This window comes from Rhamphochromis longiceps, linkage group LG15 (genome assembly GCF_057381845.1).
Source record: "Rhamphochromis longiceps isolate RC_006_pf linkage group LG15, R_longiceps_female_GT1.1, whole genome shotgun sequence".
In the NCBI taxonomy this organism is placed as follows: domain Eukaryota; kingdom Metazoa; phylum Chordata; class Actinopteri; order Cichliformes; family Cichlidae; genus Rhamphochromis; species Rhamphochromis longiceps.
The window spans coordinates 10,074,544-10,094,001 of record NC_140571.1 but is presented as its reverse complement, the minus strand read 5'-3'; the positions used below and the strand labels follow the sequence as shown (position 1 = coordinate 10,094,001).

Below are 19,458 nucleotides of genomic sequence, written 5' to 3'. Positions count from 1 at the left end.
TCGGGACCTTGTGAATCAGCTGCAGAAATCAGTGACGATAGTAGTGCCTGCCCGACTGCCTTCATTTCCACAATGTTTATTAGGAGGGCAGAGTTCTCAGAAAAGCATTGAGTAACCTCTCTGCACGTCATAGAAGATCTTCGGAAAGTGTTCAGGAAACGCAACAGAGAGACCGTCCTCAGGCAACATGGAGGACACAGCGACCAACTGGTCAAACTCAGATGTAAATAATGTTGAAACGTGTATTTTCTGTTTAATAGCGAACAAAAAAGACGAAAACTCAAAGATAATAAAAGAGGTGAGATGCTTTTTTTTTTTTTTATCCCATATAGAGCGATACAGGTGTTATAGGAGGAAACTGTACCCGGAAGTTGCGGATCCGAGGTTTTGATATACTATTAAACACACACATAGTTAGTTGGAGATTTTAGCACTTGACGGCAGATGAAGTTTAAAGCGTATGGCAAATCAGCTATTTAATAGAAGAAACAGACTACAGCAGGGAAACCGCGGGGGCGGCATTTCACGACGAGAGCTGTTTTGCAACTCTGAGCCAAAACAAATAAAACTGTATGAAACAGGGCATTTAGAGCAGTCTGAGCTCTTTTGGCTGTTTGTAATGTGAGCACCCACCAGCCCAGACAGGTAAAAACCTGTCATGTGACAGAAAATAAAGAAAAGCACAACAGGTCCACTCTAAAGTGTGTAAATCTAAAAATGCACTTTGTTTAAATCCAGATGCTTTAACACCTGCAAATCACCAAAACGTTAAAGGGTCCCTGCGCAGGCACAGGTCCATGCATGACTTCTTATTTGGTTGAGGACTGGTTACATCTTAAGTAATGATAATACATTTATTATTTATATGCACCTTTCAAGACACTCGCGGACCCCTTACAATGCCGAGGCAAAGAGAGTAGCCAAGCATCAAAAGATTTTAAGGCTGGTTTTAAGTGGTGGGTTTCTCTTCATCTATGTGCAGCTAAATTAATAGTTCAAAGTCTCCGCACACCTGAATGAGTGACAGGTGGAAAAGTTCCATGACAATTTAAATCTAATTCCCACACGCTGCCTCGCTTACTGCAAATACATTTAAGCCTCAGTGTTTCAGTCAGTCTGACATTCATCAGGTATGTGTAATAATGTATCTACTCAGAAAAAGTGAGTAAAATAATAACAATAATAATAATGCTGTATATTTTAAAACTGAGTCCCACTGCCACCTTTTCATGTACTGTGCAGAGTGGGAGTTTGTGTCCGGGGTTTCCTGGTTCTTTTATGTGCACAGCTGGAGTAGCGCTACCGCCTCCAATAGGAAGAGTGCCTCGACACGGTACTTTCTGATCCACCAGGGAAATATACTGTACTGAGTCTTGATAGTGCTGCATTCACAGCTTGAATGACTCTTTCATTTTTCTGCCCCGACTACAGACTAAAGACCTGGTGTGTTTCAGCGACATTTTCCCAGGTGCGCCTCACCACTACCTGGTTGTTCCCAGAGAGCACATACTCAGCTGCTTCTCACTGCACAAAGGACACATTGATCTAGGTCAGTTAGTCCTCTGTCAACTTACCATACTATCTCCTAACACTGTGGCTATCCTGTCGTCACTACTGCTGCAAGTTTTCCTTTAAATACTTTAAACTAGACTATTACTGCTGGTACTATAGACTTCTGATACTCTTATTTTTCCAACTATTTGAGATTATCAAAACTATATCACATAACCCATAAGAAATCATGTCTCCAATAGTTGAAAGGATGGCTAAACTGGGGAAAGATGTGCTCCACGCCCAAGGGATTACTGACATGGCGGATATAAGGTTGGTGGAGACGGTTCTTGGAAGTACCGGAAAAAATATTCATACTAGTAAAAAGGCAAAGTCTGCAAACTCAAGTTCTCTCGTGGGCATTCAGGAATCATTTACAGTGGACACCCATTTTTCATCCATCCATCCTTGCATTCATCCATGCATACATCCACCCACTCACAGGGCTAAAGCACAGAGACGGACGATCATTCACGTTCACGCTCATATGAGGTTAATCAGCGATCCAAAATTGGCCGTAGTTTTGAATACGAGTGTGAAGTAAAATCCTGCAGTTTCTGCTGGGTGCATTGTAGCTGCCCGAAGCCAAAACTCAGTAAAAATCTTACTTTTAACATTAAATTAAAAAAGCTACAGTGTATCTTAAAAAATGATATTAAAGGGAGGGTGGATGAATCTTTTGCTTTAAGTAACTGCATAAGTAATCTTCGTGCTAATGTAATCTATATAATTATAGTTTAACATGGAGTGAGGGGTCTAGTTGCTCTGTTGTTTGTAAGCGTTTCATCCCTGCTCTGGGCAGCTGAATTTCAGTGCTGATGTGTTTTTCTCCACAGGCTGGGGTTCCACCAGCCGCCCTTCATTTCAGTAGGTCACCTCCACCTCCACGTGCTCGCCCCAGCCAGCCAGATCTCAAAGTACATGTTGTATAAGTTCACTCCAGAAACCAACTATTTTGTTACTGTGAGTACTGCAGGCGACTTCTTTCCTCATTCTGGTTTTTTTTTTTTCTTTGATTTTCTTTATTAGTTTTCTTACACTACAATAACTAAACCACTGCAGCGGTTTCCATGCAGTCACTGTTTTTATCAGGCTACTTCTGTTACTTCACATTTGAACTGATAAACTCATAATTTCCCCTTTGCAGGAAGAAGTTTTACGCAAGCGTCTTAAAAGTATCTCCCCACCACTCCGGTGTCATTATTTAGAGAACTGCAAGTTATTTCAGTGCATCAATTGTGCTCAGACTGGACTTTAGATCAGAGCAGGGAAACAAAACCAAAAAATCTCAGAAGAATCGCTGAGGCAGAATGAAGACTGGAGACACTTTTGAAATGCCTTTGTAATTGTTTAGAGCGATATTTACCACTTTAATATTCATTAGCAGTGACTGACCTCTGCACGGGCCAGTGCAATATAGAAAATTAACGGTCAGATTTTATCTATAGTGTTTTGTGCTCGTGCACTGTAACAGTGTCGTTTTTGAATGAATGCACGTGGGAAATGAATTGTACTTTTATCATAAGAAGAGACAAGACTGATTCCACTAAGTATTTTTTAAAATAAAATTATTTATTTAAATAACATTATTGAGAGTTTTCTATTACTGACAGTCACTGTAAAGAAGAAAAATGTGTGGAGATACTGTTGCCTCTGTATTGGATGTGTGTCTGCTTGTTTGTAATGATATTAAAAAATAAACAGTTTTTTAAATAAAATAAAAAATCATTCATGGAGAACCCTTTAATAAACTAATAATTAAGGTAATTAAGTTTTAAGGCCAGTGTTGTGACTTTCTAATGTTAATTATTTTAGCACAGTGTCATAATCCTGGTAATCCTCACTGGCAGATATGTGTGTATAGATAAATATAGATTCATCAAGTTGCTGGATACATCACAGATCTTGGTTAATATTGACACGATAGCGTCACACAGTTGATGCAGATGTGTAGGCTGTACACCCATCTTGCGAACGTCCCCCCATCCCAAAACCTCCCAGTGAATGAACGGGACACGACTCAAATGCAGATATTACACAAAAATAAAACCTACAAACTGTATCAGTGAGCCAGAGTTGGAGGGCATAGACCAATGATCATACACCTCTGAGAGTGAAATATGACTTTAATCCAACATATTTTAACTTAGAGTAGTAATTGAAACTACTGTTTCAATTATGGAGCTATACAAAATGAGTCCTCTGGGCCTTTCTCTCCACTTCACAACAGTATTTTTCACCAAGCCCTATAACCCTGCACACAGACATGCACATTAGGTTCATTCATTATATCCAGTAAACCTGATATATGACAATCATGCCTGAATATTACTACAGTAACCTGCTCATGCTTACCTGAGCTCCTTTAGTTTCTTTTCCTTTATCTCATTCAGGCGCATCTGTCGCTGCTGGGCTTCCTCCAGCAGTTTGTCAGCCTCCCCGAACCCCTCTCTATGCTCAGCTTTGGCAAGCTTCTTGCGCTCATTCACCTGCTGCCTGACGGCCTCAGCGTGGCGCAGCACTTTCTGACGTTGCCTCTCCTGCTGCTCCTTTTCTTTGGCCTCTGCTTCCTTCTGAGCCCTGTGTGGAGGAAAAATAGCAATTTCATGCAAAAACGTGCAGAAAATGCACACTGAGGTGGGAAAAACAAACAAAAGCCCCCCAACTTTCTTACTTCAGCATCCGATCAAACTCTTCCTTCTTTATGGTGGCCTTCACTGTCTGGTAGTGCTGTTTGCTGTGAACTTGCTCCAGCCGAGCAGCCCCCAGCATCGCCTCCTGCTGTGCTTTCCTCACGGCCTGCTCTCTGTTTTTCTCCCTCCATTTCTTTTGTAACTCTTCTTGATGCCGATGGGCACAGAGTTCATCCTTTTTAAAATCCGCAGAAACACCAGCACAAGTGGCCGAGAACAGTTAAAAGTCATATTAATCCACCTGTAATAAGGTTAACGCTTCAAAAACAATTTCTGACCTGCTCTGCCTTATAGTTTCGATCTTTTTCTTGCTGGGCCCTCAGCTTAGCAATCTCCATCTCCTTCTCTTTCCTTATCCGCTTTTGCTCTGCTTCACGTTCCGCGTCCCTCGCCTGCAAAAACAATAAAATATCAGCAGAGAACAAACATCTGTAGCCGATCTACAGAGTTCAGTTGCTTTTCCAGCTGACCTGTTTCTTTTTAATGTATTCCATGGCTTTAATGTCCGCCAGCTTCTCCTCCTTCATCCTCTGCTCCTTGACTCGGAGGGTCTCAGCATTGATGCGCATGATCTCCTCCTGCATACGCTGCTGCTCCATCCTATTCTTCTCTTTAGCCTGGAACAAAGCAGCCGGTCAGAGATGAAACTGACTCCCGTACACTGCACTGTGTTCACGTTAGTGAGTTTAAGTCTGCACATGGGCCGTGTGTGCACCTTGAGGTCATCCTTTTCCATCTTCTTCTGGTTCTCCTTTATTTGCTGTTTCTCTTGCTCTCTCATCTTTCTCTCATTTTCCTTTTCCTCTAGATGTTTCTGAATTTGTTCTAAAAGTTGCGCTCTTCCTCTGAAATGTAACACACACAAACAGAGTGACAGATCTCCTAATGGCCTCCTTTTTGGATCAGATAAAGTGCATAATTTAACGTCTTCCCATCCTTGGAGTTATTTTAAGAATATATAAAGCATTTGGTGAAGAAAAAAAAGGTGCTCTCTTTACTCGTTCCTGTGCTGTTTCCTCAGCTCGTCGATCTTCCTTTCAGTCTCCAGACCCTTTTGGCGCTTTGCCTCCATCACCGCATCCAGGCGCCTCTCCTCCTCTTCCATCTCTGCCTGGATCTGCTTCTTCTCCTCCAGCTGAGCATTGATTGTGGCTTGACATTGAGCATTCAGAATAAGCTGAGGGAGTGACAAAAACAGAAGCATTTATATGTGTGTGAATTGACACCGCCTTTGTTTTCTTCATCCACATACTCCCAGCCAATTCCTACCGTGTTCAGCCTTTTGATTTCCTCTTCTTGCTCCATCCTTAAAGCGTTAGACTGCTCCAGCAAGCTCTGTGAACGTTTCCGGGCCTCTTGCTCGAGCTCAGTCAGGGCCTTGTTGTTCTTACGGGACAGATCTGCTGCCTGGATCTGCTGCTTCCTTTCCTCTGCGGATTTCTGGGGAGCCATCATATAGATATCATATTGCAAAATCACAGGAACGAGCCTCTTGTGTTAATGTCCAAGAAAACATCATCAGAGCCATGAATCCTACCGTTTCCTCTTCCTCCTTTCTCTGATAAGCCTGGTGAAAAGCCTCTCTCTCCTCCTTGAGGTTAGCCTGGGATGCTAAAATGATGCGTTTATACTTAGCTGACGGGAGAAAGACTGACTTTCCCAAAGGACTGTTAAGTGGGATTCTGGCATAACGACAGGAGGAATTATGTTGTGGTGAGGATGTCCATTTTGGGTTAAAACATCATTATCATCATGACATTTGTTTTTAAAAAAATCTAATTGTCTCTCTAAATCACTTGAAACGATACCAGGTCATACATTAATGGAAAACTGTTAGGTGCACCATTGGTTTTTTTAAATTCATATTAAATGTAATCAAATTGCTTCCATTTCCATGTTTTAAAAATGTGCATTATGCTTTTTAAACCAGCGGAGAAACTCAACAGGTTTGGGACTACCTGAGATTGCGGATGAGGTCTTTAGAGATGATTTGAATGGTGTCTTTGTCTTTTTTGATCTTTGACGGAGCTTCCTCACAAGGATCGTCTTCACAAAGCTGTGATGATATCTTAGCAGTTGTTAGTTGATAAAAACCCGCAAAATAGCACCATAATTAGTGAACTCAACACACAAGTATTTTCATTTTTCTTTTTGGGTTTTCTTTTTTCTTACTTGTGATATCCACTCACTGGCCACTTCATTAGGTTCATTTGCTCATTAATCCAAATATCTTATCAGCCAATCACTTGGCAGCAACTCAGACACTAGGTATACTGTCTCCTTAATACTGTCTGGACATCAATTAAATGCCACAGCCCACCTGAGTAGTTCTGCTGACCATCTCCAACCCCTTATTGACAACAGTGTAACCATCTTCTAATCGCTGCTTCCAACAGGATAACACACCATGTCACAAAACTCACATCATCTCAGGCTGGTTTCTTGAATATGACAGTGAGTTCACTCTACTCCAATGCCTCCACAGTCACGAAATCTCACCTTTGAGATTCTTATGGTGGATGTACAGTCAATAGATCAGCAGTAACTATGTAATGCTATTATGCCAATATGGAGCAAAAATCTGAGTAATGTTTCCAGCGCCTTGTTGAAAATTTAAGGTAATTCAGAGGGCAAAAAGCGGTGCTAATAAACTGCACCTAATAAATTGGCCGGTGAGTGTAGTTAAGATGTGACATTTCACTCTGTGAGAGTAACACTCACCGGGTCTGGGCTCCCAAAGAGGATGTCGTCATCATCCACCTGAGAGCTTGGGCTCAGTGGGCGGTAGCAGCTGCTAAAAGAGCTAGCTCTGGAACTGGACGGATGTCTCTGCTGGCATTGAAAACAACAGTGGATGAATATACAGGGACTTTTTCTAGCGTTAAATACAGACTTTATAGAATAGTATCTTTTGCATTTAAAAAACAGGATCTAGCATCTAAGGCAATATGAAAAGTGGCTTGTCAGTGCTCGCTGTAACATATAGACTTACCATGATCTGCCGTTAACAAAGTCCAGGCAACGGAAAATAAATGTTTCTAAGATTATCCAGTTTTAAGACTAATATAGCTGCAATACTCAGTGTTATTCTCCCATCTATAGACATGCGCTTAGCTTCTTTAAAAACTTTAAAAACGTAGCGACACGGATTTTAATTGGCGAGTAATCTGTTGCTATGGTGACAGAAGGGCAAACGTTAGACATCTTCTACTCCTTTAAAGTCAAGCGTATCATATTTGATACATGAATTTTTGTGTTTTTGAGACTTCTACATCATCAGCGTGACTTTTTTTTACCCTCAAAAAAATGATAGAAATTGCATGACACATTATTAATGACTAAAGTGCAAAAGTATGGCCTATGTAGCAAATGTGATACAAATTAAAACTCATATATGCAGATTAAAATTTGATATATTTTTATAGATTTTGTCTAAAAGTTCAACCAACTTTCCATTATCAAAAAATTAATCTCTGACTTGGGGTTCAGACTGAACCTGTTCAGCTCTCGTAAATAAAATAAATAAAATAAAATAAAAATATATATTTATTATTTTATTTTTTTTCCTAAGACAAATAATTTGACGGTGCACTCTGGGCTCGACTAGCTCTGTCTTCGGGCGATTGTCCTGCCTTTGTCTCTGGGCACACCCAGGAATTATATTACAGCATTTACTGCGCTCTATATAAAAGATACTTTAAAACTCACGAATGGGGACGCTGGAGGCTTCTGGGACTGATGACTGTAAATTCTGTGAAATAGTAAACAACAAAACTGACACAGAGATCCTGCTGAGCGTGAGTAAAACAACAACAACATTCATTCATGTTTAAGGAGAAAAAAAAGTTAGCCACTGGAAATTCCTGTCTCTCTGTGTGTGTGTGTGTGTGTGTGTGTGTGTGTGTGTGTGTGTGTGTGTGTGTGTGTGTGTGTGTGTGTGTGTGTGTGTGTGTGTGTGTGTACAGGACGATGAGCTGGTTTGCTTTCGTGACATGAAGCCTGGAGCCACCCATCACTACCTGGTTATTCCCAGGATGCATATCAGCAACTGTAAAACCCTTAAGATGGACAACATACCTCTAGGTGAGGAAACATGAACTTAATCAGTCTGTTTGTTTGCTTGTTTGTTTGTTTGTTTTTCCTGGTAGCAACTTCTGCTGACAAGACTTGGTCAATGGGAAAATATGAGTCGGTAGTTATGATTGATTACACAAAAGCACCCCACCCTTTAAAGCAACATGTTTCCAAGCAACTGATTATTTATATAGCACCAAATCACAATAGTTGCTTCAAGCGGCTTCATATTGTAAGGTCATACATAGCATGTAGATGACCCCCTATGAGCAAGCACTTGGCGACAGTGGAAAGGAAAAACTCCCTTTCAACAGAAGGAACATTGCACAGGGAGGAGCAGCCATCTGGTTAATCAGTACAAACTATTTTAATAATAGTTTATAGTAAATTCAGGTTAATGAGTAAATTGTTTTGTTGAGTCACCAGTATGACCTCAGTGAGCTTAGCTTTGTAGTTTGTGTCTGTAAAGACAGATTTAAAAGCGCCACCATGACCATGAAATGATTAATTGTGTCTTCAGAAATCAGCTGCACACCCATGATACAAATTTCCTGTTCCGCTACGCGCCAAATGAGCTCTACTGGACTGAGATCTGGTGACTGTTCACAAACCATTTTTTTAGGCTTGTGCTTTCAGAGATGCTCTTCTGCATACCTCGGTTACAAAGCGTGTTGATTTGAGTTCCTTCCTATCAGCTCGAAGCAGTCTGGCCATTCTCCTCTGACCTCTGTCATCAACAAGCCATTTTCACCCAGAGAACTGCTACTCGCTGGATATTTTCACATTTTCAGACCTCTGTAAACTCTAATGATGGTTTTATGGGAAAAAAAAAATCCCAGTAGCTCAGTTTTTGAAATGCCTACAACAGCCCGTTTGATAGCAGCAACCATGCCACATTCAATGTCACGTCAGTCACCTTTCTCCCTCATTCTAACGTTCTGTTTGAACCATGTCTACATACACTGAGGTGCTGCTATGTGATTGGCTGATTCGATATTTGTGTTAATGTTCAGGTGTGCTTAATAAAGTGGCTAGGGAGTATATGTACATATGTGTAAAACTGTCTTGCATAATCTTGACTTTCTGATCGCACATCGCCGATAAGTTTTATTTGTTGACAGTGGAGCGGATGGAACAAATGGGAAGAAGTATACTGGAGAAGAACAAAGTCTGCAGCCTCGATGACGTCAGGTAAAACAATCCCTGTGATGAGCTGCGACTCTTTATCACTTAGAATTTTATTATGCTTTCAAATTAAACAGGTTTTTTTTCATGTTGTAATATCTTTTTGTTAATTTTATTTTGTAGGCTGGGGTTTCATCTCCCTCCATTCTCGTCAGTTCCCCACCTCCACCTCCACGCTCTAGCTCCAGCCAGTAAGATGAACTTGAAGTCTCAGCTTCGCTACGGGCAGCAGTCTTACTGGTTTATTACAGTAAGTCAGGGCTGGATTGAGCCAAGGAAAATAATTCAATTGGGACTGTTTATTTTTAATATCACTAGACAGACATATGGCATGGTAACATTTGTTTCTCATTTGTTATCACGGTCTATGCTTTAAAGGAATTCAATAAAAATCAGATCAGAGATTATTGCAGATTATCACTGACGCCATTCTCTGATGTCAAAATGAGAAACAAGCCACATCTTCTCTCCCATGTTAGGTCTTTTATGTGTGTTGTGTACACCTTTAAGTGCTACCTTCTTTTAAAGTGAAGAGCTTTTAAAATGAGTGAATTTACTACATGTGAATACTCTTAACCCTCAGTTTTGCTCTGTTGCAGGTAGACAAAGTGCTTTCACAGCTGAAGACTCATGGCAAAGTGAAATGAACAGATGCAGGTGTAGCAACCTTGTTTGCTGCTTACAGGTTATTTAATTAGCGTCCACCGCACTGAGTGCACTTTGCATGACTTCTCCAGCCTGTTTGGCATTCTGGTGCTAATACGTTTGAATATTTTCCTCCATGCCGCATGCTGACTTGGTTGTGGAGAAGAGTTCTTTGTATTAATTTTTTTTACTTCTGTTTTCTTTTTTTATAAATGGTATAGAATTCATGAATATTAATAAAAAAAAATCTTGAAAGGCTTCAAATAATGGAGATGATTTCTGTTTTAAAGGTTGCTCTTCCAAATCTCTCCTATTACAAACATAGGTACAACACATGCAGCCCTTCAGTATCCTATACTGTAACTGCTCAACTTTCCATTAGTGCTTTCACGATCATGTTAATTAGCAGAATATGAAGGGTTTGTTGGTTAGTTCCTCTTCAAATCTGTAAACTTGACCACTCAGTAACACATCTGTGTCTTTCACTGAAAAGAATTCAGTGAACTAACTCTTTAGTCACAGTAGAAAGCCAGTTATTGATTGGCATGCTGGGATCTTTTTTGGAAGAGCCCAGCATGCCAATATAAATGCTTTCATGAGTGTTGGATTTTAGCAATGCTAACTGCATGACTCCAGCAATGTGGTTGGACAAGCCAGAAACACTGTACCTAGGAGGCATCTAGGAGACGTTCTAGCAGGTTGCCTGATTCACCTCAAGTGACTCCTTTTGATGTGGAGAGGACATTATCCCCAGAGAGTAATCCTCATGACTATTTATCTGTTTCATTTGTGGTGCACATCACAAAGTTTTTGTCACAGATCAAAATGCAGGGTTAAATAAACCTGCATCAGGCTGTATGCCAAGTCCAAAAAACAGGAAGCACAGGGAAAGATGTGTAGATTTTATGACAAAGACTCAGGGAAAGGACAGGACTATTTATGCACATAGGATTAATAAAGGAACTGGAAACAGCTGGGGGGAAAATACACAGGTGCAAACTAGGCAGGAAGTAAAACTCAAAGCAGGAACAGACGACAACTTTCATATTAAAACAGGAAAATAGCAAATAACTAAATACGGAAACAAACAAAAAACTCAGTGAACGGATAAGCAGAAAGGAACGATAAGCATCTAACAACACAAAAAGCATTACAAGAATTATCTAAGCAACACAAGAATCCAAACTGGAAAATGAATGCAAACAGTTTCAGTTTAGCTACTATTTTGTTTATCAATACATTATATCTCTAACTCAAAAATATCATTCATTAATAGAATAAGTCAGAACGCACAGCGGGTCAGACTTTTTCTAACCGGATCAGTTCTTTCTCTGAGCCACTTGATGTCAGTAATGCAATAGGAACTCTCACAATGGCAGATTACATGGAGGGTCCACGTGCATCAACAGGCCTCATATGGTGACTCGCAGCCTGTTTTTTTTACTTATTTAAAATGATAAAGTAGGAACCATCAAAAAGTGTTAGCATGACATCATTTGCCAAGGGCTCCATTCCTGTAAACTGGTGAGTCACTTCAGTCCATGCATTTTCAAAACTGTTCACACAGGACACTGACATGACTCCAAGGCAAATATTCAGCAGTAAGAGTCCAGTAAGAGTCAAAACTATCTCCTGGTGAGGAGGAACAGGAGCACTTGCAGAATTCAGAGCTCTGCAACACTCCCTTGTATGTCTTTCGCATCTCCAAACTTTTATCTGCTATGAGTCATTTTTACTGTGTATTATTGTGTATCGTCATCATTGTTTCTCACATACATTTCTCATGTGTTTCTTGGTTTATATTATGATAGTGTTGGCACATCTGTCTGAATACATGTAGGGACCGTAACTTTCCATCTAAGGACTGATGTAAGAGGAGACATGATGTAAGGAGTATTGGGTTCCTGAGCTCAACTACCTTATTGTGCTGGCTATTGAATATGTTATATGATTCAACAGTGATGTAGTTTGAGAAAGATATTATGTAACACATGCTTCATAGAATTTGTTCCTCTTTGAAAATATTGATACTGTGATACACAGAGATATGCATTTACGTATGCATTTACAGCTAGGGGCATGATTTATGATGTCATGAAGACCTTGAATAGATTTCCTTGGTGTTTAGTTTCCTACATTTCTCACCAGCGACATATAAAGACAATACAAAACAATTTCATAAATAATATTTTAATGGCAATATGGAAACAGTTAGAGCCATAAGTTTTTGGACAATTAAACTTTTTTGTGTGTGTGTGATTTTTGCCACCGCTACAGTTAATTTTAAATCACTCAGGATGTGAGTGAAGTACAGACTCTGAGCTTTAATTAAAGGGGTTTTACAAAAACATTGTGTTAACTGTTTCGGAATTACAGCCTTTTTTATACATAGTCCCTCATTTTCAGAGGTTCAAAAGTAACCGGATACATTAACTTTATTTGAAATTGAACATTTTGTTAATCCTTTGCAGTTAGAGACTGCCTGAAGTCTGCCTGCATATCCACTGTGGTCATATACAGAGGCAAAATTACAAAAAAATGTATCAGTTTAAATATACTTATGGATCTAACTGTATTCAAATTACCATTAAAATGTTATATATGGAAATGTGTATATGTTTTATGTGTCTCTACTGAGAAATACAGGAAAGTAAAAAAAAGAAACTCTATTTAAGGTCTTCAGGCCATCTTAAATTTACTATAACAATAAAGAAAGCGCCCAAAACTACAACATCATGTCAGAGTCAGGAAGGGACTCTCATGCATCATTCATACCAAATGACATAATTTCTCAGACCAAATGCTTTTGTTTTTATGTGAATTACCAAAAAAAAAAAAAAAACCTACAACAACACAACTTCCTGGTGTGTTAAAATCCTTTAAATATACTGGTATAGTGCTGTGAAAAAAAAAAAAATCGATCCCTTCCTCGTTTCTTTCTTTGCTTTTCTTCTCTTTTTTTCTTTTCTTTGCTTTTTTTCTGCATATTTTTTCCATGTTTTGATGCGTGCTCAATCATCCAGGTAAGAAAATCCCTCAAAAATTATTCTATTCATCTGGACATTGCGTTTTCAGTGGAAAAAACATTTTGTCGCTCATCCGAGTGACTTCTTCCGTATTTGTGGGATTTCAGTCATTATGCAAATGTACTGTTTATAAGGTTGGGTAAACCTGCAGTCACCTGAGACTGAAGAAGTCATAAGGCCAGACATTCTCCTTCAGAATTTTCTGCTAGAGAGCACAATTCATGGTTCCATCAATTACTACAAGTTGTCCAGATCCTGAAGCAGCAAAAACCTTCACACTACCACCACCACGTTTGTCTTTTGGTATGATGTTCTTTTTATGCTTTCAATCTGGTTCCCAAACATGTATAAATTGTTTTGTACCCAGTCCCAGGCTGATGATGTCAATTAAGACTTCGATTTTCATTCTTTATTTTCTTTAGATTGTGGCATGATGTGTTTTTGATATCTTTTAGCCTACTTCACTTTGTCAGGTTCACTTAAACATGTTTAGTGATTTGGCGGTAATTGGGTTAGTGAAACTGAACTCAGTGTTCCAGAGCAAATGGTTAATCACAGTTAATTCCAAAGTTAGTTTAACAAGAGGGAACTACTTTTTCACATAGAGCCATATAAGTTTAGATAGATTTTTTCCCTTAATAAATGAAATCATCATTTAAAAACTTAATTTTGTATTTACTCGGGTTATGTTTGTCTAATTTAAATAAAAAAAAAAACATATGTAATGATCTGAAACACATAAGTGTGGAAAATATGCAGAAAAGTAAGAATTCGGAAAGGACGCAAATACTTTTTCATAGCACTGTATGCTTGCAGTTGACATGGCTGGTGGTGACGTCAGATTCCTGACTTTCTACGTTGCCCCTCCTACCGTCAACAACTGGATTCCAGCTATGTGTATTTTCGTGAACTAGCACTGCTAACCTGCTTGTGATGATTCGCTGCCTACGTAGAAAAAACGAACTAAACCTTTATTTTTGTTCCTTTGAAAAAAAAACCCCACCCTCTCTGTCGACAGCTCGTGCCGATGTTCGGCCAATGCAAGCTAAAGGGCCGACGAGAGCGGAGACATCGACGTGCATACCGTCCTCTAGCCATCTCTGATTCCAGCTAACACAGCTACCACCTTACCGGGGGAGATAACGCTAGCTGGCTGGCTGACAGCTGGTTGGGTTAGCTGCGTGCCTTTCACTGTAGCAGAACTGAGATTTTTTTCGCAGAAACAATGACTCGTCTCTGACATTGGTGAGTATATTTGCAGACACTGCGTAGTAATATCATGTAATTGCCTTTTCGTTTGCCTCGGCGTTGCTTTGCGAGCTAGCTTGTTTGTAGCAGCAGCCGCTGCACAGAGCCACGCCTGGGCAATTTAAGTTGATACCTGCGGCTGGTGACATTACATATTATTTTTGTAGTATGAGTCAGATGTCTTAAAGTGTTTGGCTTTGTAGTACTTCAAGTAATTAGCTGTTTTTGGTCTACAGTGAGGACTGAGGCCCATTTGGTTGTAACACTGGAGTTAATCGGAGCCCATAACTAGCAAGGTGGATCTTTGCTGACTCTCCGTTGGTGCCATAGAAGATAAGCGAGGAAGTCAAAAGTCAGCTTGCCGATGCCCGCTGATTGTGATCCCGCAGAGTTGCCAATATGATGCCGGTAAGTGCACATGTAGCGTATCATTTAGCATTTAGGGGACTTCATGAACATGTAAGAGTGGGTCTTTTCCTAAATATGTTATTATAAAAACAGAAATATGGTTCACTAACCGTCCATACACACACGTTTCAAGTTCTAACCGACTGATATGAGTTTGTTTGCTTTTCCCACTGCTGCTTAGATAATCTCAAGGCAGATCAGCTCCTAGTCATAAAAGTCTTTTCTTTTTTTAAATGATCTACTATGGCTTTTATGATTTCACAGCAGTTTTTTCGTGAGAATAAAAGAGTGACGCAAACCTTATAAAGGATCCTAAATTATAAACACAATGTGATCAGTTTTTGAATTCTATCAGAATGTGACACATCTTATCAAGTGTTAGCAGGTAGATTTATAACGCTGTGTGTCTCAATAGGGCAGGTCAGATTAGTATGATTGACTATCTCTGTGATAATCGTACTGTAATTCATTCGTGTTACAAAAAATGCTCTTACACAATGGATGATGTATTTAAAGCTGTGGGTATAGTAGGTGTGCTAAGCCAACAAATATTTTCATTCTATTGTTTTTTTTTTTGTGTGTGTGTGTGTGTGTTTGTTTGTTTTTTACCTTGGTGTTATTGTTCAAGAAGCTCTGTGTTGCAAGGAAAAGAATACCTGACTGGCAACCCTATTGGAGTAGCGCATTGTTGGGACCTCTTTTGTTGTCTTTAGTGCTGAGAAGGCAGCGACTGTGGGAATCGAGAGCGGAACATGAACTCGTGCAAGGGATAAATTTACAGTCAGTTCAGTGAGATCTTGTCATTTAAAAAAAAAAAGGGGGGGGGGGGGGGATTCACTCTTGGTATTATGTCTTTCCAAACAACTATTGGTTTGAAGTTGGCTGTAAATTTGTATAGTTCTTGATCACCATTCCAGAGACGCTTGTACATTTCCAGAAGTACCAAGTATAACAGAAGCAAGTCCATATTTGCGGCAGTTCTCAGGTTCAGTTACTACCATTGCCTCGGTGGACAGCTGTACCCTGTGGCACCAACAGGCTATCAGAGTCAGAGAGCCAGTCGAGCAGAGAGGCAGCGAGCCGCTTGGTTCTCGCGTGAATCCAGCAGCCAATGAGACGTTGGCAGATCTAGGTCTGTGTGGCTGCGTCGACTAATGCTCTGTTGTTAAGGGGAACTTTTGAGCCGAGTAGATTGTCAAGTGGCATTAATCTCAGGCGGTGGAACCAGGCAGAGCCTGACTTACAGGAAAAAGTAAACAATGCATATTATTGCTGCATTCACATTTTTGTAGATATACTTGTTTGAAATAATAAAACAATTATCATTAAAAAGTAAAAATATCAAGTTTAATTGGGTATGACTATATCAAAATTGATTTATTTAACAAGTTCCCTCCGTTTGGGACTGATAGATCTATTTTATTCATTTAAAAAAATACACTTTAAAAACGACTCTAAGTAAAAGGAAAATAATAATAATATTAGTGTGCATTATCACAGTTTCAAATAAAATTTAACAGTGAAGGCTTTTGCACTTCGTAAGTATTAGACATGTAAGAGCCATCTACATAAGTCTGTAAAAGCAAAGCCAGATAAAATTTGTTAAACCAACATGAAACACTGGGTGAGTGCTGAAGTCTGACTAAAGGAACGTTAAAAAAAAAAAAAAAAAATCTTGATAATTTTGTAGTTTGCAGGAATCACGGTTACTCAGATGTTTCAGTTTGTTTCACATCATTTGTCTCGTCTTTCCTCCGCACGGTTGACGAGTGGTTTTTGGCAAGTTTGGGCAGCATGAGATGGACTATTAGTCCAGAATGTCAGAGACAACTTTGACAGCCTCCTTGGGTTTAGCTGTGATTAAGCTGTGTGTTTGTGTCTGACCAGATTACCATACAGACTCATGACCAATACTTATCATAGTGTGTTGTTTACCACACATTTGGGCTTCTGCTGGGTTACAGTTACTTGTGTTTTTGGTTACAGCTGGAGTATGTAAGTAGTATTGTATTCCAGTGTCTTACATTTATGACATTTAAGGATTGTTTGAATGGTTCAAGTTTATAGACAAAAAACAGTAATGTGCTTAAACTTTTTTCCCTCCACTCAGGGCCCATCTTTAAGAATAAGTAAGTAACTGGATTTATGTGAGGAAATGTTTGATGTGTGCTGGAGATCAGGGCACTAAATGATGCCTTTTCCCTCTCAGAAGTTAAATGATCTCCAGATGGTGCCCACTGTAGCATAATGCATTGACTCCTTTGAGTCATGCACAGCCCAGTATAAGCATAATCTCTTTCTTGGCTCTGCATGATGGTGTTGACCTGCCTGCCAGTCACAGCTGTGGCCAAACTATTCTCATTAGCAGGGAGTTGTTGGTGCTGCAGCCACAGGCACATCCCAGGGACACTTTTCCAGTAATTACTACCCATCACTTTCCTCCATCCATACCCACCACCCTGTGACACTCTCTTATTCCCTTGCTCTCTCCTTCTTTCGCTGGCTGTTTGTTTCACACAAGCTCTCTCTCTCTTCCCCCCTCCCTGCTCGAACTGCACATGCAGCTTGTGTTTTTTTCCTCTCAAGTCTCCTCTGCAGCACTTTTCTAATGCACGCGTCACTGTCGGGTTTAGAGGTCTGCTCGGGATGGCATAACATCTAAGTCTCGTGCCCGCAAAAGCGGCAGTGCCACAATGAAGAGATTTGTGACTATAGTGTTACGTGGCCTCGTTAGCCTTTCCAAGGAGAACCCCATCTGGGCAAAGGAACATCACCGGCCACCAAAGAGGGAGATCAAGAGGAAACGGAGGGCGGCCAAGAGAGCCAAGAGTATGGGCAGACGCAACTTAGTGAGGGTGGTTCGTATCCCCAGTGATCACTCAGCTGGATCAGAGTTTCTGTTTTGTTTTGGATATATCTAGTAGTTTCTAGATTTCTGTGTAGTTTAGTCTGCAGGTGCTGTGATTAGTTTAAATTTTCACCTCATATTGTCTGATTGATTAATTATGTGTTTTTAATCTTTAAAGGCTTGTTTTGGTATGCTGCCAAGGATATTCAGAATGCAGGCTTGTGGTGTTGTCATTTTAAAAAAAAGAACTGCAGATTTTGATGGATCTTATAGTATTTTTCTCCTTTTAGTTTAATCTATAAGGGATATTAGAAGCTGTTGTATAACAAATACAAATAAGAATGCCTTAGTCTTCTTTATATTCAAGCTGTTGTTCTTTCTAGCAGCCTAGTAGCCTCAATATTTTATTTTATTTTTTTTTTACTGTATTGTGTTGTATGTCATTATGCAGCTTGTAGCACCCCCTGCCACACTTTTAGAAAAGATTTTCTTTCTTTCTGCCATCCATCCATCTTAACCACTTACCCATTTGAGGTTTCATTCAGATCATTCAGATTTAATTTCTTTCCCCCAGTAACGTTGTTGCATATGCAGTCCCAAAAAGGTCATCCATTAGCTCATATTAACACTGTAAGAAACAGCGCAGAGCCACAAAGGGATTTCCTGGTGTCTCAGCATTAGTTCTATGTTTTTACCATCCTTGTCTGAAAATGCAGGTTGTTGATTCTCATAGTCACTGAGTGGATCTCTAGGACAAGAGATCATATCGTTTAATTTTGGCTGCTGCAGAAAATGTCAGTGAATCATGCAGTTGCATCATTACAAAGGATGAGTCCCTTTGTCTTGGAGAAACTCCTGAAGTAATTATCTGTAGGTAGGTTCAGTGACTAAAGCTAGATTATATATGACAATAGTGCTTGCTGGCAATTATTGTGAAATTGAAAATGCACCATGAAGCCATGTGTACACAAAGTATGTACACGGAACATTTCATCTTATACTTATTTGTAATTCAGCAAAGTCAAAGCCAGTCAGCAAAATCAGTGTTGAAAAATTTGTGATCTCTTCACTTTTCCAGTGATGTATTAGTTGTTTCACTTTAGAGGTTTTTTTTTTTCTTTTTCTACCTCTTTTTGACACTGAGGGCTTTAAATTGGCATTTTGAACCTTATTGCATGTAAATAAAAAGCCTTTTTGTCTAGAAGTCAGTCATAGCATAAACACTGAGCATGTTAGATGGCCCCATAACTGACAAGAAGAGATGGCTGCAGAATAAGGATGGAAATGTAAAAGCTTAACTTGCAGGGGCGAAATAAAAGACAGAGCGAGTGTCAAAAAATGTGTCGGAAATGAAAGAGAGGCGAATAGAGGTCCTCAGTGCATTATGGGAGGTCCCCTGTCAGCCTAGACCTCTAGCAATATAATTAAAATGTGGTTTAGTGCAACCTGAGCCAACCCCAGCCATAATCATTTTAGTTTGTTTTTTTTTAAAATCAAGAATGAAAGATTAAAAAGGGCTGTTAAAAAAAGAAATAAAGTGGGAGGTGGACTGTGATAACTGAAGACTCTGCCTCCCATTGTACTCTTGGAAACTCTAGGAGTTACAACTAAGCCATAGTGTAGGTTTTTCCTTTTTTTTCTTTTTTCTTTTTTTTTTTTTCTTTATCACGCTTCAAAAGTTTCTAGGCATAGGCTGTCCCTGTTTTGGTGTTTTTTAAAGCAGTGAAACATGTATAAAAATTGCCGAAGTGGGACGGCTTGGAAGCAAATGCTTTTCTTC

The 19,458-nt window shown here is 39.7% G+C and overlaps 4 protein-coding genes across 7 annotated transcripts in view; 3 read left to right on the top strand and 1 right to left on the bottom strand.

Annotated features, from left to right (window-relative positions):
• The first annotated feature begins 155 nt into the window (after positions 1–155).
• LOC146652120 (adenosine 5'-monophosphoramidase HINT3-like) lies at positions 156–3,135 on the top strand. The gene is made up of 5 exons (XM_085382164.1): positions 156–298; positions 1,432–1,549; positions 1,755–1,824; positions 2,388–2,514; positions 2,699–3,135. Exons 1-5 carry the CDS (start codon positions 188–190, stop codon positions 2,807–2,809), a joined length of 537 nt encoding a protein of 178 aa, XP_085238290.1. The 5' UTR covers positions 156–187; the 3' UTR covers positions 2,810–3,135.
• On the bottom strand, positions 3,136–7,448 carry LOC146652119 (cilia- and flagella-associated protein 45-like). Its single transcript, XM_085382675.1, has 12 exons — positions 7,440–7,448; positions 6,966–7,175; positions 6,203–6,312; positions 5,782–5,926; positions 5,514–5,684; positions 5,243–5,421; positions 4,960–5,089; positions 4,715–4,861; positions 4,523–4,636; positions 4,226–4,419; positions 3,907–4,131; positions 3,136–3,805 (listed from the first exon to the last, which is right to left on the bottom strand). The coding sequence occupies exons 1-12, from the start codon at positions 7,446–7,448 to the stop codon at positions 3,736–3,738; spliced, it is 1,704 nt and encodes a 567-aa protein (XP_085238801.1). The 3' UTR covers positions 3,136–3,735.
• Positions 6,252–12,646, top strand: LOC146652118 (adenosine 5'-monophosphoramidase HINT3-like). Its single transcript, XM_085382165.1, has 5 exons — positions 6,252–8,041; positions 8,210–8,327; positions 9,440–9,509; positions 9,627–9,753; positions 10,103–12,646. The coding sequence occupies exons 1-5, from the start codon at positions 7,955–7,957 to the stop codon at positions 10,148–10,150; spliced, it is 450 nt and encodes a 149-aa protein (XP_085238291.1). The 5' UTR covers positions 6,252–7,954; the 3' UTR covers positions 10,151–12,646.
• A 1,387-nt stretch (positions 12,647–14,033) lies between these two features.
• The window catches only part of ppp1r13bb (protein phosphatase 1, regulatory subunit 13Bb), a 32,046-nt gene continuing 26,621 nt past the window's right edge, over positions 14,034–19,458 (top strand). For all 4 annotated transcript variants that reach the window (XM_085382161.1, XM_085382158.1, XM_085382160.1 and 1 more), the window contains exons 1-2: positions 14,034–14,419; positions 14,659–14,830. In XM_085382161.1, coding sequence (XP_085238287.1) covers positions 14,822–14,830 — 9 coding nt within the window. In that variant the 5' untranslated portion in view covers positions 14,034–14,419; positions 14,659–14,821. The remainder of the gene's footprint in view (positions 14,420–14,658; positions 14,831–19,458) is intronic.

Bases quoted from the DNA above. Each gene is read 5' to 3' on its own strand.
- LOC146652120 (XM_085382164.1), top strand. From the start codon at position 188: ATGGAGGACACAGCGACCAACTGGTCAAACTCAGATGTAAATAATGTT. The intron at 299-1,431 runs GTGAGATGCTTT...CCCCGACTACAG, and splicing joins ACTCAAAGATAATAAAAGAG to ACTAAAGACCTGGTGTGTTT. The intron at 2,515-2,698 runs GTGAGTACTGCA...TCCCCTTTGCAG, and splicing joins AAACCAACTATTTTGTTACT to GAAGAAGTTTTACGCAAGCG.
- LOC146652119 (XM_085382675.1), bottom strand. The intron at 5,422-5,513 runs GTAGGAATTGGC...TCACTCCCTCAG, and splicing joins AAATCAAAAGGCTGAACACG to CTTATTCTGAATGCTCAATG. The intron at 5,090-5,242 runs GTAAAGAGAGCA...GTTACATTTCAG, and splicing joins AGGAAACAGCACAGGAACGA to AGGAAGAGCGCAACTTTTAG.
- LOC146652118 (XM_085382165.1), top strand. From the start codon at position 7,955: ATGGGGACGCTGGAGGCTTCTGGGACTGATGACTGTAAATTCTGTGAA. The intron at 8,328-9,439 runs GTGAGGAAACAT...ATTTGTTGACAG, and splicing joins GATGGACAACATACCTCTAG to TGGAGCGGATGGAACAAATG. The intron at 9,510-9,626 runs GTAAAACAATCC...TTTATTTTGTAG, and splicing joins TGCAGCCTCGATGACGTCAG to GCTGGGGTTTCATCTCCCTC.